This window comes from Corylus avellana, chromosome ca7 (genome assembly GCF_901000735.1).
Source record: "Corylus avellana chromosome ca7, CavTom2PMs-1.0".
NCBI lineage: Eukaryota > Viridiplantae > Streptophyta > Magnoliopsida > Fagales > Betulaceae > Corylus > Corylus avellana.
In genome coordinates this window covers 12,537,965-12,555,172 of record NC_081547.1, presented here as the reverse complement: position 1 = coordinate 12,555,172, position 17,208 = coordinate 12,537,965, and the positions used below count along the sequence as shown (strand labels likewise).

Here is a 17,208-nt window from a genome sequence, read left to right as displayed (position 1 = left end):
ATCAAACGATTGTATTGTATTATCCGCTTATTTAAATAGGCCGTATTATATTTAAGAAGTCTAATTCATTTAATTAAACAGGTTGGCGAGTCGGGTCCCCTTATCTCACTCAATGAATTAGGTAGCTGAATTTGGGCTACGAGGATGAAGCCCCAAGCCTTGCCACACAATCTCAAGTCGTACCTAACTTGAAGCAGGCCCAAAAGAAAATCAATTCAAAGCAAATCCAACTGTTTTTATGTCATATGACCAGACCAGATATAAGAAGACGCCAAACTGTGATTATAAAATGTTCAAGGATCACATGTTTAAAAATAAAAAATAAAAAAGAAAAAAGAAGAGGATCACATGTTACTCACCGATGGTCATTCAACCAAAATTAAAAAAAGACACGGAACATACCCAAGCAACCATATAAAAATAAAGAGACATGATAATCCTATGAAGAACCCATATGGGAGAAGAGAAACACTAGAGGTCTTCTTCATATTGCCGAGAAGTGAGATCTACTATTATTTTATTAATGGAATATTAATTGAGAAATAGCATGACAATATGAGAAAACGGACGCTTAACATGTTGCCCACTATTGGCTAGACTTGTGTCTATGTGTAACTATAGTGGGTCATATCCTTAATAATAATAATAAATCAATCGGTCAATGGTTGAATCCATTATTTGAATGTTCAAGTTTGATTTTGTTTTAAAAACGAACTAGTTCAAGCTTATCAAATAATTTACTTAAATCCAATTCATTTATTTTCCAAACGAATTTGGCGTTGTTTGGGATGCATTTTTTTTTCACTAAATAATTCACGTTCACAGTGTCAAGCTATGTGAAGTCTCATTTTGTATTTGACCCAGTTCGCACCTAACCTGGTTCGACGTTAAAAGCCCTACGATTTAAATGAGATTTTTTTTTTTTTTCCTAAAGCTTGAGATTCTAGGCTGTAAAGTTTTGTACGGATGTATTATTAACGCTTTTTATATTATTTCAAACAAATATAGTGAAACGTTGCTGAAACTTTGTGCACGGTAGTCTTTAGTGATGAACCATATGTTACATGTTTTTGCGAAGTATCATCAACTCACTATTTGCAGATGAGAACAAAAATCATCTTTTAAAAATTGCTCATGGGAGAAGAGGAAGAATAAAATATGGGACCCCCCAAATCCGCCTAATTAGGTTAGTTTGCTGGATATGATTGTATTTGCGTGTCCACTGTTTACTTTCCCACGTGTCATATATATATAAATGATGGAATCACGACAGTGTTGGTAGGAGTGGCAAGGACCAAAAGACAGCGAGGAAGAGGGGCAGGCACTGTTGGGTTTGAAAAGGGACCGTTAGGTTGGGTTGGAAGGGTAAGTTTTGAAAGGTAGTTAAGCTAACGGTCTCTTGAACATCTCCCTCGTCTTCGGTTTGACGTCAATCAGAAAATCAATTAAAAGGCGTTGAAGAATGGCGCGACCCAGATTGGGAAATGTTGGATTAGGATCATCCGCTCGTCATGGACACCTAACCAACGGTCAGCTACCAAATCAATTAGATTTGGAGCTAATTATGGTATCCCTTTTTAAACATCCTTACTTGTCACTCCTCTCCCTCACATTTCTTGTTCCACTTCTCTCAAAAGCAACAAGAGGAGGAGGAGGAGGAGGAAGAGGAGGAGCAGCCTCTTCACAACACTTCCTGTTGCTTCTCCACTTCCCCAATTCTTGCATCAGTAAGTAGCTGCAAATTTTCTGACATTTTCTTTTATGTTTTGTTTACTTGTTTCTTATGATGAACTTGAGCCGTTCCCAGATCACACTAGTTCTTAGTTCTTACACTCCTACTCCCACACTCCCAAATGCAGACTTCCTAACGTTTTGGATCGATCACTATTTGATTTTGGATCCAACGGTGATTTTCACTGCCACTTGGGAGTGTGTGTAGCATTTCTCGATACGAAATCACGTCAATTCAAGTAGCAGTTTACTCAAATTGATCATCATTATCAGTTTAGAAGATGACTTTGAATTTTCATTTATTATGTTACTGATGTTAATATCAGGACTAGTTGGGATGGATCTTATTCATATCTTCTGGGGATTCAGCCAATACAAAACTAATTTCCTTCATTTGAGTTAATTTGGTGAATGAATTCGGTAATGGTGATGATGTCAGTTGATATGAGGGCATTGTGTCTGAGGGTTGTCTCACAAATTTAAGGATAGAGGAAATACATATCCATTGGTTTCTTCAGGGAACATGACAACGGAGTAAATAATTAGAACAATTTTAGAATAGGGATCTGTGATAGTTATCCAAATTGTTGGTAAGACTTCTTAGTACAATTTGAATCCATCCTAATATGTTTTACTCAGAGTCTCCCTAATTGTTGGAGATGGTTAATGCTAATATGTGTTGTCGTTGCCATTTGGTTTCTCATAGTTTTCATACTGTAGAATTTCTGAAGGGTTTCAAATGAAATGAAGTCATGGTATTCATTTGACTGTAACTACAGGTTTTGAAGTGTGAATCATGGCTGAGGAGTTGGAGAAACCATTGCTTGGTCCTGAGAATTTCAACCGAGAGGGGATCGATCTGGTAAGTTTTGTAGTAATCACATTGCAAAGTTATACAGCTATGAGATCCCATTGAAATTCACCCTCTATAACACTTTAATTTTATAGGAGCGCATACCATTAGATGAAGTTTTTGAACAACTTAGAACATCACGAAGAGGGCTTTCGTCTGAAGATGCTGCAGCCCGACTGGAGATTTTCGGCCCGAACATGCTCGAGGAGAAGATAGTAAGCACCACATTCTTTTTATATGAAGCAAGTAAAAGAGTCAATTCAGCTGGAAATCAGATCAATAGAGTTGACCATCTAGGCTCTTCAAACCATCTTTATGTTAAAAGTAATTTCTAACTTTGGAAACCACCGATTTACTATGATGCAGGAGAACAAATTTTTGAAATTTTTAAGCTTTATGTGGAATCCATTGTCATGGGTTATGGAAGCTGCAGCAATAATGGCAATTGTCCTTGCTAATGGTGGAGTGAGTAGGCTATATCTTTGCACCAATTTAACTTTAGTGCTTCTCCTTGAATCTTCTTTGTTTATTTTCTTCTTCTCTCCTCCACAATGTAACAAGCTATTCTGATTTGTTCCTTTCTGCTTTATAACCTTCTTCTGTTTTTTTTTTTTGAATAATTTTTCAGGGGCAGGGACCTGACTGGCAAGACTTTGTAGGGATCGTTTGCCTACTGATAATTAATTCAACAATCAGTTTTATAGAGGAAAATAATGCAGGAAATGCTGCAGCAGCACTTATGGCTCGTTTAGCTCCTAAAACAAGGGTAAGCCACTCAGATTGATGCCTTAAGCTAGGAGATTAGTTAATAATGTCGTAAGCATGGTCAAATTTCCTTGCATTAGTTGATTTCCTTTTCACCATACTTTGGGAACACAAGACATTTTACCAACCAATATGTCTCCTCAGAAACTTTTGTGAACTGAAACATCTTAGGAAACACAGTCTCTTTGAGTTATTTTGCTATTCTATAAAAGAATTTTATTGTATATATGCTATGGAATTTCGGCACTTTGTTTTTTTCCTTCCTTGTCCACTGCCATATGTGCTACTCCATGCATGGGAGATCTAACTTTTTTTTTTGGAAAGATAAAAATGAAGCAAATAAGCAATTAGTTTCAAGAGTTCTGTCTTTTACATTGTCTGTCATGGTGTTAATAATTCATAACAAGGAAACATCTAATGATGAAAACTCTATAGTAAACTCATGTTTCTAATACTCAATAGGAGTCAAGAAGTGTGATTCAGTGGGAAATGAGCCCAAAGGAGAAGCCTTGGAGGTTCACTTAGCTTCATGATATTTTAAAGGATCTCATAAATGTTAGATTAGTCTTTTTTTCTTTTTCTTTTTTCTCCTGGAGATTCTGATTCTGATTCTAACCTTTTATACTCACACCTATACATTTAACAATCTTCCCCTCACATGTGAGTCCATCATCAGGTCACTACACTCGCCCTTAAACAAAATTTTATCAATCTTACATATATCTCTAGAATCCCTTGTGTGGGCTTTAGCCTTGCCAAGCACTTTTGTCCCTGCTCCAACTACGAAAGGGGCCCACCATCTATGCATAACTCCAACCAAGGGAGGGACTATTTGTTAATTAAAGTAATAATTAAGTGATTAAATTTACTTCTTCCTACCAACTTAAACTTTTAGGACAAGTGGTAGTTTAACGGGATAACTGGTAGTTTAACATAGTATCAGAGCCAAAGGTCCTGAGATCGAACCTTGACTCCGTTAATTCACCCCCATTTAAATTAAATATTTCAAGTGTTGGGCCTAACCTATTAAAAATGAGTTTGAGCCCACACGTGAGAAAGAGTGTTAAAGTAATGGTTAAGTAATTAAATTTATCTCTTCCTATCAACTTAAACTTTTGGGATAAGTAGTAATTTAACATTATTATCATCAACCACACCACACGTCTTCTTTAGTTCTTATATCACTTGTTAGTGAGATTGATGCCTGGAAAGTCTTTTACAAGGACTATAATATATACCGATAAGATACAATTTAATTCAAAAGCTTAAACCTATAGGTTTGGATCCAATTATATTACATTAACTACTTATACTCGTGACATTTATTCAATATGGTACTTAACCATTTTACTCACACGTGTATACTCAACGTGCAGGTTCTCAGAGATGGGCAGTGGCAAGAGCAAGATGCAGCTATCTTGGTACCAGGAGATATAATTAGCATAAAGCTTGGGGATATCATTCCTGCTGATGCTCGCCTGCTTGAAGGAGACCCACTGAAAATTGACCAGGCAAGTTGTTCCTAGAAATTAAAGAAAAGCTGTTTCTGTACTCTCAGCAAGTATAACTTTCTGTTGAGTAATTATTTCTTTGTCTTTTATTATAGTTATTATAGTATAGACTTAAGATCACACATTATAATGTAATAATTTTAAATTTGGTCTGCACAGTCGGCTCTTACTGGAGAATCTCTACCTGTCACTAAGAGGACAGGGGATGAAGTATTTTCTGGTTCAACATGCAAGCATGGAGAGATTGAAGCTGTGGTGATAGCAACCGGAGTTCACTCTTTTTTTGGAAAAGCAGCACACTTAGTCGACAGCACCGAAGTTGTCGGTCATTTCCAGCAGGTGATTTAGAAATTCTTTAATCCTTAGGCAGCAGGATTTCCTTGATACCTAAGTTTCCCCATGACCTTCTGCATAATAGATTCTTGAAAATCTTCCATTCTGATGTGATACATACTTGGAAATTTCTTTAAATTGCTAGTTTTCTAGTTTGTTCAATGAGACAATTATGACATTTTGTTTTCTTTTCTTTTTCCTTTAACCTTGGTGATTTGATTTAGTTTGGTAATATGAGGTGCAGTGTTGTGTTCTCGTCATAAGAAGTCTTTATTTTTATTTTTTTGTGTTTATCATGTCTTTACACTTTCAGCATGATGTTTGCTTTCTGGTGTCAGCATTTCTATTCCAATGTTGTTGGCATAAAAATGGAAATCCACAATATATATTTCTTGAATACGACATCAATGACCGTCAAATCTGCTTGAAATCTTAGCTGCTTTCACCTCTATCTTCTCAGACATAGGTTAGAATATTGATTAAATGGTGATTTAACATAATATCAGGGTCAAAGGTCAGGAGTTCGAACTTTACCTTTGTCATTCACCCCTCATTTCAATTAAATATTCCACGTCTTGAAAGTTTAAGATTCTGAATTATAATATGACATGAGTAACATGTTTTTCTGCAGGTTCTGACTGCCATAGGGAACTTCTGCATTTGCTCTATAGCTGTGGGAATGATTCTTGAAATCATTGTTATGTTCCCAATACAGCTCCGTTCATACAGGGATGGAATCAACAACCTTCTTGTTCTTTTGATCGGAGGAATACCCATAGCCATGCCAACAGTTTTATCTGTGACACTTGCTATTGGTTCTCATCGACTATCTCAGCAGGTGCAACTCATTACAGCCATTAACAAACACAACATCAAACTCAAATACCAATGCTTGGATTTTTCTCATGTTATTTTCATTTTTGAAGGGTGCCATTACAAAAAGGATGACAGCAATTGAAGAAATGGCAGGAATGGATGTCCTTTGCAGCGATAAAACTGGAACTCTTACACTGAACCGCCTCACCGTTGATCGGAACCTTATCGAGGTACTAAATCCAACTCTAGAGCTTTCCTAAATTTCTGGTCTCCATTATAGGCTTCTTAATTTCTGGGCAGTGAACTCTAGATGATCCCAGTCCTTTAATGCCTCATTTGTCCTAATAATTTGAACATGTGCAGGTTTTTAACAAAGCTATGGACAAAGACACAATTGTCTTGCTTGCAGCCAGAGCATCAAGACTGGAAAATCAAGATGCTATTGATGCTGCCATCATCAACATGCTTGCTGATCCAAAGGAGGTAGGGTTTTCAATCAGACGTCTTTAGTTCTACTCATTTGTTTGGCATAAAACTGAAAAGTAATTCCGTCTTCAGGCACGTGCAAACATCACAGAAGCACATTTTCTTCCATTCAATCCAGTGGACAAACGTACTGCAATTACATACATTGATTCTGATGGTAACTGGCATCGTGCCAGCAAAGGAGCTCCTGAACAGGTATCTCTATATAGGACATAAATTTCCACCAAACCAGTTTGAAGAAAATTTCCTCCAACCTATTTCAATAAGTAATAAGTGTCATTCAACATTTTTAAGTTTTTCAAAAAGTAATGTTTAGATTCGCTAGTAGAATGGCAATAAATAACTCTTAAAAATGTTAAAAAAAATATGTGAGAGATGACACTTGTCACCTATTGAAGTAGGTTGAAAGAAATTTCTGTCCCTCTATATATTCCCTGATTTTTCTCTCCCCTTTTCTTGACCTTTACTGCAAACTTCACTTCTCAAGTTCCTGCCCCTGCATTGATGAAAAGCACTACCAACAGAAAATGTGTTTTTTACCTTAATTCATTGCCAATAAACCATCACTTGTGCCAGATCATGATTTTTTTTTTCTGTATTGTTTTCCCAAATGTCAGATTCTAAATCTTTGCCAAGAGAAAGAAGAGATTGCCGGAAAAGTGCATGCCATCATTGACAAATTTGCTGAAAGGGGCTTGAGATCTCTAGGAGTTGCTTATCAGGTATAGCACATAGCTTTTTTTTCTCTCCTTTTATTCCTGAGGTTTGATTTGTAAGAACTTATTCTGTATTTAAATGATTAAAATCTTGAAGTCAGACAACATGATCAACATGCAAATCATTTGATGTTGTCTCTCTGACATGTTCATTGGCGTCATTTAATCATCCTTCCAGTCAGTTCCAGAAAGAACCAAGGATGGCCCTGGAGGTCCTTGGACATTTTGTGGGTTGTTGCCCTTGTTTGATCCTCCTAGACATGATAGTGCAGAGACCATCCGCAGAGCTCTTAACCTTGGAGTCGGTGTTAAGATGATTACAGGTACATGTGGATCTCTGATGATATGACAAGGAGCTCATAAATTTCTATAAATCAATTTCTGGTTTTATTTAAACTAGCCATTTATGCGTTGAAATCACAACTTTTTCTCCTATGAATTGTTCCCAGTTGCATTTATATGGGTTTAGCTATCACTATGTTAGTTTAAGTAAATTTATATAAATAGAGGACACCTGTTTTTTTTTTTTTTTTTTTTTTTTTTCTCTTCTTTAATTTTTGTGTGTGATAAACTTAAACATATATTGCATTAGACATGTCTTTGGTGCTGTAATCATGTCAAAATTTGAAATTTGTCAGCATGCTTGTATTCTTGTTATAGATGAATTTTTTTAACTTCTAGAGAAAAAATCATGGTTGTTATGACTGCATAATGACATCAATAGTAACTTGGTTAGGTTCAACTTAGCAGAGCTTCAATTTAGACTTTAAATACTCCCCTGAACAGAACCATATTTACTACAGAACAATGAAATCATTATTTGCTGCTAATAAGAAAACCACCTCAGAGGTGGCGGACTTGGTGAAATATTAAACTTGCAAGCAACAAACAATATCAACATTGTATACCACCTGATCAATAAAATCAAGAACTAATCCAAAAATTAACTGAAAGATGGAGATCAAGAACATGAGTTAATAGAAATGATAATCTGGCCAGAGCTCATAGCTAATGATGCTCAACACCCCAGTGGCTGGCAACTCTGCTCTCAGTATGCCAATGATTTGGAGAATTTAAATAAAATTTTGCTAGAAATAATAATGAGTTGATAGAAATAATAATGCTGGCCTGATCTCTGCTCAACAGCCTGCAATTGCTACTGGTCCTCTCAACATATTTGGAGAACTTAAGAGAATAATTTACCCGTATTGTTATCCAAAAACATAAAATCTGAACCATCTACCTGGTCTCAATCAGATTCTACCAATTCTAAGTATCAACGGATACATATATAAATTCTAAAAAAGAAAAAACATTTACTCCTCATTTATTTCTCCCTTTACTATATTATTACTAGGACTTGTGCTTCTCTCTAATGATGAAACCATTTGTTTTTCACATTTCATCCCAAAATATAGTTGAAAACCTTATAATGCCTGCTCTTATATTGATGTCATTGCATCTTTACTTTCTAGTTAATATTGGAAAGCCTTGGGCAGGAATATCAAATAGATATACTAACACATAAATGTATATGCAAATGAAGGTGATCAGTTGTCAATTGCAAAGGAGACAGGCCGACGACTTGGTATGGGAACAAACATGTACCCCTCTTCTTCATTGTTGGACCGTCACAGAGAAGAACATGAAGCTCTTCCAGTGGATGAACTCATTGAAAAGGCAGATGGCTTTGCTGGTGTATTTCCTGGTATTTGAATCCAGTGCTTGTCTCATGAAAATTTAATTCTTTTATATTACATATGTACTATGTTCTACATTTTTTCTTCCTCTGCTTCGTTTTTTTTTTCTTTTCTTTTTTCCATTCTTTTGGTGGGGTGGTGGGGGAGATGGGGTGACTTGAAAAATAGCAACTGTCAAGGGTATCTTATAAAATCCTCTTCCTACCCAACACTAGTTCGTCATCATTGTTAAGTCTTGACAGATGACATGACCTCTACGTCAAATGGCACACTTCCTCTCTCCATAAAAATGGTACGGAGTGCTGAAATTGTGGGTTTGAGACCCACAGGATGCATGTCTAACTTTATGAAAAAATGGGAGTGATAGGTGGAGTGGTACTTTACTTGGTTTGCAATAAACAAGAGGTGGAAAAGTATTTTCTATATCTCTGTTCTATTTTACAGTTATTTTCTTGCCCAGCTTGTAACTTTACATTCATTGTCTTCAAGGCTTCTCAGAGACCACAAAGCAAGAACTCTAAACCACTAGGCTTTATGAAGCTAATATACAATGCATAGCAAACAAATTACAAATTTTTATGGCCAAAGTATGGCAAGGTTTTCAAGTTACTAGATCATGTAAATGACCTCATAGAAGTGTTCTCACATACTTGAATGGTTAAATTCTAAAATGTGTAAACTATACAATTGCTTACAAAAATTTCCATATTATGTACTTACCCAAAAAAAAAGATATGCATATCTCGTGATGATTTGCTGATTCTAGTTTTCATTGCCATAAAACTTTCAGAACACAAGTACGAAATTGTGAAAATTTTACAAGAAAAAAAGCATGTGGTTGGAATGACTGGAGATGGTGTCAATGATGCACCTGCTTTAAAGAAAGCAGACATTGGAATAGCAGTGGCAGATGCTACAGATGCTGCAAGAAGCGCTTCTGATATAGTCTTAACTGAACCTGGCTTAAGTGTCATAGTCAGTGCTGTCTTAACTAGCAGAGCTATATTCCAAAGAATGAAGAATTATACAGTTGAGTATCAATCTTTTCTTCTGTTTATAATGATCGTAGATTATATCTTCAGCATCAAGTTCTATAATGTATGCATGCTGGAAAGAATTGAAATCCTGGAAAATTATACTGGATTAGAACGATTTAACTGTCGTATGATTTAGCATGTGCTACTTCTATACGACAAGGATACCTTAAAAATATTATGATATCAAAGCTGGATACTCTCACTGGCTACTCTAGAGATTGGAGATACTCCAAGATCAATAAGAGTGCAAGATGCATCTGAAAAATTTTGTAGCACCAAAATTGATGACATAAACATAATTTTTTTTATTTTTGATTCTTATTGTATTTCTTGCTTCTAAATTTTTTACAGTATACCTAATTCGCTTGCATGAATATGCAGATATATGCTGTCTCCATAACCATAAGGATTGTGGTAAGTTAGGGTTAAGTTAACATTTTTCTTTCGTTTCAACCATCTCTAGGGCTGAAGTTTTAGTTGATTTTTTGTTTCAATATTCATATAATAATTCCAAGTCAACCTTTTTGCAGCTTGGTTTTGTGCTTCTGGCCTTGATATGGGAATATGACTTCCCACCTTTCATGGTTCTGATAATAGCAATACTGAATGATGGTAATGTTTAAAGTAGCCTCTGATTCTATTTCTTTTCCTTTTTCGGTTTTTTTTTTTTTTTTTTTTTTTTCTTCCTTCCAAATAATGAATATAATCAAACTTTGGGAAACTTCCCCTGTTTTCTGGAATTCTTGGCCTCTATTTCTTTCCTAACTTTTAATAACAGAGTGGACATCCAGTTAGTGAAACAGAAAAATCAACTAAAGAAAGAAGGGAAGAAAAATTTAAAAACCAAGTATAGTTGTACATGAGGAATATGGCTCTACCGCTTTAAAATCATTATCTTATGCATATGGCTTCCATCAAGTTTCTCTTTTACAAATTAAAATTAAAAGACAATCATTCACAAATATATATATATATATATATGAAGGGTTTTCTAGACCATTGATGCTTAGACATTTGGAACACAGCAACTTTATTTTCTCTTTGCTCAAAATGTTTTGTGTATTTGAATTAGGGACCATCATGACTATATCCCAGGATCGGGTAAAGCCATCTCCAAGGCCCGACAGTTGGAAGCTCAATGAAATATTTGCAACCGGCGTTGTAATTGGCACATACCTTGCTTTGGTTACTGTTTTATTTTACTGGATTATAGTGGACACTACTTTCTTTGAGGTATAAAACTCATAAAACATGTTTTGTGACTTAGTTTCTTGAGATGCTTTAGAAAATGAAATGAGAAAGAGAGATAAATATTGATTTATCCATGCCACTGCAGACTCACTTCAACGTAAAATCCATAGCCAGCAACTCTGAGGAAGTTTCATCAGCTGTATATTTGCAAGTTAGCATCATCAGCCAGGCTCTCATATTTGTTACCCGCAGTCAGGGGTGGTCGTTCCTAGAGAGGCCTGGAACTCTCTTGATGATTGCCTTTGTGGTGGCTCAACTGGTAAAGTTTATGCAGAATATAAGCAACTCCAAGATTTGTGGTTTTTCAATTGTTTATAACATTTGCTGAGATTGTTGTTTATACGTGTTTAGGTGGCTACCTTAATTGCTGTCTATGCAACCATTAGCTTTGCTGCGATTAGCGGCATCGGATGGGGATGGGCTGGTGTCATATGGTTATATAGTTTGATCTTCTACATACCACTGGATGTTATCAAGTTCATAGTACGCTATGCATTGAGTGGAGATGCTTGGAATCTCTTATTTGATAGAAAGGTCTGTTTCATGCTTCTTTTTCTAATCCCACTCTGAGGAATAAGCATTTCTTGAAATGACCCGTGTTTTATGTTTTTGGCTTGAGCAGACAGCTTTTACTTCTAAGAAAGATTATGGGAAGGAAGATAGGGCAGCCAAGTGGATACTTTCTCAGAGAAGTCTACAAGGATTGATGTCTGGAGAATTGGACAATGGGAAGAAATCTTCTGTGATTGCTGAACAGGCCAGGCGGCGTGCTGAAATAGCCAGGTAACTACAAAGCTCTGCCCTAAGTGTTCCCTCTTCCATGTTTTTCTTTAAGTTGGGTTTGATTAATTGATCCCATCTAAAATGGAATTACTTACACTGTATTTACCCTTGAATTTCGCAGGCTAGGGGAAATACACACCCTGAGAGGACATGTAGAGTCTGTAGTGAGGCTGAAAAATCTGGACTTGAATTTGATCCAATCGTCTCATACAGTGTAATATAAATAGTGTATCGTTTAATTCCCTAGTGAAGGCAAAACTGGCGGCTGTTGCTCATATGATTAATGTTGAGTGTATTCTGCAAAAGAAAACAGCATTTTTCACGCGGGAGTTGTTGGAAATGGCTTTGGTGATGTATGCTGCGTTCTCAATTCTTTGGGCTCCAAAAAGTCAGGAATAATGCATCTCAATTGCAATTTTTTTTGTAGAGAAGAGGACAATCTGTCTTGAGCTTTCAATATTCCTACTTTTGTTTGCAGAGATTTTATGTAATAGTCAGACACTCCCAGACAAATAAAGCTACTTGCTATATTTATTTATTTTTATCAGAATTTTATCCATCTCAGAATTATATTGCCAAAAGCACTCATATATGCCAGGGAGTATAATAATAATACTATATCTAGTACTTCGCCCTGATTGTTGATACCTCTCAGACCAACATCATTATTGCTTGTTCTGACAATCAGGTTGTCGTACTAAGACAATGCATGAAACTGGAAATGAGTTGGTAAAGAAGTATCTAACCTGAAAGGAATTTTGTAGCAACCCTTTGACGTTGGCTCAAAAACTCGAGAAAGCAACATTATTCTGACCTCTTGACTAGCCGACTCCATTCTTAATCTACACTATGACAAGCATTATGGCAGAAGAAAATTTTATTAGAGGGAGGACATCTGCATAATGCTCTCCCTTCCAAGCCTCACAGAGTTGACATAATCGGTAGGGGAATGTGCAGAAATGCCAGGAAGTGCCAGTCCTATTACCCTGAGCGATATGGAAAACCAGCCTTCCTTATACTCTGGTCCATGGGTGTAGCCCATTGTTAAAGCTCTGATTAACTCCCAAATGGCATTCAGATACTCTGGTATCACGTATCTAATTCCAAAGTAGTTTCTGTTTGGCTCCTCATCCATGTTCTTCAAATATGCATACACCAAAGAAAACAATCACCTCAGTACTGTTAAGAAGATGAAACATCAATGAAAAGAACTAAAAAGTTAAAGACAGGCTGTGTTATAACATGACAATAAATGCTACTGCTTCTTTCTTTTGTAGCTAGCTAGAGTACTTAAATCATTTAACAAACAGACACGCAGTTGGATGTGTCTCCTTGTCCATGATATTTCAACAGAAAACTTTTAGCCAATGGAGTAAAATTTATCCCTTTGTAATGCGTTGTTCCTATTATTTTTGCTAGAAAAAAAATTAAAAAAACAAAAAAATCACTTGCGTACAAGGCTGACAAAGATCCTGATTGGACCAGACAGTATCAACACATAAATTGATAACTGTTTTTGAAAAAGAAGTGTAAGCAGAGAGGCACTAATACATACCTTTTCAATGTATAGGCTATCATAGTATAGGCACGCTCCAAAATGTTTATACAAGAAGGTTTTGTCATCGTAAGGCAACCTTGGCACAAGGTCGTTGCAGTAGACCACCCTGAAGTACTTAGGGACCGGATAATCCAAATGGGCTTCTATGAAACTCCCCAGCTCCTTGTTCCCAACTCTGGGCTGTCCATATGTGTATACACCCAACAGCCTTTGCATAATCTCCTCCTCCTCATGCAACGCAAGCACTGTTGGGAATAATATGGCAAGCGCCCCACCTAAGCTATGCCCAGTGACTACAAACTTTGCATTCTTGTGCTCCTTGAGTAAGCTCTTGAGCTTACTTTTTACAGCATAGTATGCAGTCATCTCCACCATTTTTGGTGGAATCTTCTTAGTGTCAGCACTAGAAGACCCCTCTGAGTTTGAAGACTGATCCCATCCACCTTGTCCCAGGCCAGAATCAGTGTTTGAGGATACTGATTCTGTGCCTTCTGATGGGCATGTGCCATCAACATCATTTGAAGGGGTGAACCTTATGTCTTTCACTTGAAGGTGATTTTGGAAGCTGACAGCATCAGTTCTGTTGCCTAAACCTAAGGCTTCTAAGAATCCCATGTGAACTTTTCCTAATTCTGGGATTTCATACCAAGAATAGTCAAAATCAGTATTCCAATCATCGGCATCGAAAGGCTCAGTGCCCCTGAAGCTGATCAATATCAGATTTGCGTCTTCACGCTTGTCACAGAGTATGAAAACTTGGGTCGACATTTCCTTTTGAAAATCTATCAACTCGTTTTTGAGTCAGTGAAGGAAAAAGAACAAAAGACAACGCTCATTGCATAAATAAAGCTAGACATTAAGGAATATCATTTAACACAGAATCAAGGAAAATATATATCTTACCATTCCAGCAGTTGTAGAACTTCACAAAGTGCATCTGCTTTTTTTGAAAGGTTAGATTAGAGACGACATAATCAGAAGCTCCTATTGCTATATTTTTTGCTAGAACAGAAGATCATATTACTTGTCATCGAATATAAGAGAAGTGTAGAATAGAAAAAAGTGGAAAAACAAATATAGGGTAGCTTGCCTTCCAGTGGTGAACTACAATATTTCTAATGACTTCTGCATTCTCATAGGCTAACTTGGAAGCCATGATGCAAAGGTCCATAAGAGCCCGATTCCCCATTTCTACTTTTGTGCTTCTCTCTCCCAAAACAGAGTGATCACCATTCTCTTGCAGTAAGCTTTGGCCCTTGTATAGGTCCACCCGCCCATCTAAATGTCCAATTGTACTTATGAAAGTCTCAGTCTCCCGCTGTGGCACGACTAATTTTCCTGCTTCCGCCATTGTGGTGTCAGTAAAAATCACATTACTATGTTGAGAAAGAAAATTGAGTATGCTATCAGGAACTCAAAGTATTTTGAGTTTCTGTAATTACGATCGAGCGTGATCGAACACTGTTAATAAGTGCGATCGATCGTACTAACAGAGAATAAATAATAACTCTCTGGTAGTGCGATCGATCGCCTTCATGCAAAGCGATTGATCGCACTCGCGACAGTTTGAAAACACTGAACTGCGATGAGCTGCTATTGATAGGGTGGTTAAGCTGTTATTCTTTCTGTTAAGATTGGTTTGTAAATAACAACTTATTGTTATGTAGTTAGCAGTTAGTATATGCTATATATACTGTAAATGTACAAGAATCAATTCATTGAATGAAGTTCACAAGAGAATTTTTCTCTTAATTCTTTGTTAGTTCTATTTTTTGATATGGTATCAAAGCCAGATTCAATTGGCTATGGCCCACCGTCACCCATTGTCGCACGTGTTAGCTTAGATGTCCTCCCGCCACACGTGAGGGGGCGTATTGGAAGTCCCACATTACTTGGGTATTAAGGAGATGGGCCATTTATAAGGGTAAGGGGAAACTTCAACTCTTGAGCTAGCTTTTGGGTTGAGTTAAGCCCAAGACCCATTTCTAACATGCATCTTGTTGATTGCATATTTTAACTTCTAAAAAGTTGAAATTTCACTAGGAACCATGAACTCACTTTCAAGCAGGCCGACTAGGACACAAATTGCAAGCAATTCTCAAAGCACGCACATCAACAATATTCAAAACAAATCAACAATGAAAACCATGTTTCTCATTCGATGAGCATGCTAATTTTTTGCCACATACTCTACAAAGCTTCTTCTAAGTTGGTGATTATCATGTGGATGGTTCTCATCCGTATCAGAATGCAAATAAATCCCTGGGAAAACACAGATATGATCAATCAAGGAGGTTGATCTATAGACTATATATAATGAAATTACATGTGTATTCTATCCATTAAAAACAAAAAATAAGAAACAATCAGATGATTCGAAATGAAGAAATTTCAACAATCAGCATGGGAGACAAGAGGGTGCATAGAGAACAGACAACATAATGTTTACCATGTAAGAGGTTGCAGAGTAGACCGAAGAGGTTGCCGTTGAGACAGAGGAGATTGAGAAAGAAGTCGACGGCATAGCCAGTCCACTCCATGGGCTTGCGAAAAAATGCAACGATTTTGCGCACAATGATGGATACCAGAATGACCCATCTATGGTCGGCCGCCGCAGCACCCAGCAGTCCCTCGTCGGAACCCTCCATGAATCTCAGCCCGCTCACTGTGTCGGCACGCACCAGGTAGCGATACAAGTCCCCTATTCCACCCTTTTCTGGGCGTACGATGAGGTAGCTGGGACCACTGCCCCGGTCAGCACTGGTCGAAGAGGGTGACCCAGAAACATCGTCATTAATCTCATTTTCTTTGCGTTTGTTGTTGTTGTTATCATCAGAGTTGGTAGCCATGGCCGTGGGTTTTTTAATGCGGGTGTTTTCTTTTCTTTGGTTGTATTTATTTATTTATAGCTTCTTCTGTTCAGACTTTTACGTTACGTAGATAATGCACTTGTTTTGCGTGGGCCGGGGGGGCAGAATCTAGAATGACGTTATGGTATTTTTGGAATTTTTGGAAGTGGATGTGGAGGGAGTAACAAATTGCTGTTGAGCTTGAGCCCCTCCAGAAGGTTATACTCGTCATTATCCCTCTATCCAGTGGTTCCTTTTGTTTGAAAGTGGTTTTAAAATGAACTAAAACTAAAAGTAAAAAGCCTCAAACTTTTACAAGATGGGCACGGCCAGTGCAACATGTATATACACTTTTTAATAAAATAGTGACAATTATCATTGAATTTGGAAGGATCCCCGCTATGAAACTGCAACCACCTCTAAAAGGAAGTTGAAGCGGGAGAGGCATTATCAAAAACCGAAATAAAACTCTATGAAGTAGTAGTACGAGTCTCTACTACAAGATCTGACCAAAGTAGTACATGGAGCCTAAAATCTACAAAACCCAACAAAAAAAATAAGAAAAAACACACAACAAAAAATATAGCATAAATACAAAACCAACAATAGCAGCGGCAACGAAGGAGAGCATCGTCTGGAAGGCAAGTGCAAGTCGCATGATGGTGTGTTGGGGGTAGATGATTACGCGGAGGAGGTTGACAGGAACTGAAGCGGCCGAGGAAGATGGTGGTGAGGCGCATCTAATTGGTGTACAACTCGTTTGTTAATGCTTTTTAAAATGTTTATTTTGTATTTTAGTTGTAATGTAATATAAAGAAT

At 37.1% G+C, this 17,208-nt stretch overlaps 2 protein-coding genes across 3 annotated transcripts; one reads left to right on the top strand and one right to left on the bottom strand.

The window, feature by feature from the left end:
• The first annotated feature begins 1,504 nt into the window (after positions 1-1,504).
• Positions 1,505-12,526, top strand: LOC132187757 (ATPase 10, plasma membrane-type-like). 2 transcript variants are annotated; one of them, XM_059602176.1, is made up of 22 exons: positions 1,505-1,727; positions 2,511-2,593; positions 2,680-2,799; positions 2,951-3,049; positions 3,213-3,350; positions 4,726-4,860; positions 5,020-5,199; positions 5,825-6,031; positions 6,120-6,239; positions 6,373-6,492; positions 6,568-6,690; positions 7,113-7,217; positions 7,390-7,534; positions 8,758-8,919; positions 9,702-9,940; positions 10,330-10,362; positions 10,479-10,560; positions 11,021-11,181; positions 11,285-11,458; positions 11,551-11,733; positions 11,822-11,982; positions 12,104-12,526. In XM_059602176.1, the coding sequence occupies exons 2-22, from the start codon at positions 2,528-2,530 to the stop codon at positions 12,198-12,200; spliced, it is 2,850 nt and encodes a 949-aa protein (XP_059458159.1). In that variant the 5' UTR covers positions 1,505-1,727; positions 2,511-2,527; the 3' UTR covers positions 12,201-12,526. The 2 variants fall into 2 exon arrangements, with proteins under 2 accessions (XP_059458159.1, XP_059458160.1); XM_059602177.1 differs by lacking the exon at positions 1,505-1,727 and adding an exon at positions 1,911-1,929.
• On the bottom strand, positions 12,313-16,403 carry LOC132187758 (triacylglycerol lipase OBL1). The gene is made up of 5 exons (XM_059602179.1): positions 15,990-16,403; positions 14,631-14,878; positions 14,444-14,477; positions 13,538-14,322; positions 12,313-13,120 (listed from the first exon to the last, which is right to left on the bottom strand). Exons 1-5 carry the CDS (start codon positions 16,387-16,389, stop codon positions 12,863-12,865), a joined length of 1,725 nt encoding a protein of 574 aa, XP_059458162.1. The 5' UTR covers positions 16,390-16,403; the 3' UTR covers positions 12,313-12,862.
• Positions 16,404-17,208: the final 805 nt, after the last annotated feature.

Bases quoted from the DNA above. Each gene is read 5' to 3' on its own strand.
- LOC132187757 (XM_059602176.1), top strand. From the start codon at position 2,528: ATGGCTGAGGAGTTGGAGAAACCATTGCTTGGTCCTGAGAATTTCAAC. The intron at 4,861-5,019 runs GCAAGTTGTTCC...TGGTCTGCACAG, and splicing joins ACCCACTGAAAATTGACCAG to TCGGCTCTTACTGGAGAATC. The intron at 6,032-6,119 runs GTGCAACTCATT...TCATTTTTGAAG, and splicing joins CTCATCGACTATCTCAGCAG to GGTGCCATTACAAAAAGGAT.
- LOC132187758 (XM_059602179.1), bottom strand. From the start codon at position 16,389: ATGGCTACCAACTCTGATGATAACAACAACAACAAACGCAAAGAAAAT. The intron at 14,323-14,443 runs GTAAGATATATA...ACGAGTTGATAG, and splicing joins GTTCTACAACTGCTGGAATG to ATTTTCAAAAGGAAATGTCG. The intron at 13,121-13,537 runs GTATGTATTAGT...GCATATTTGAAG, and splicing joins ATAGCCTATACATTGAAAAG to AACATGGATGAGGAGCCAAA.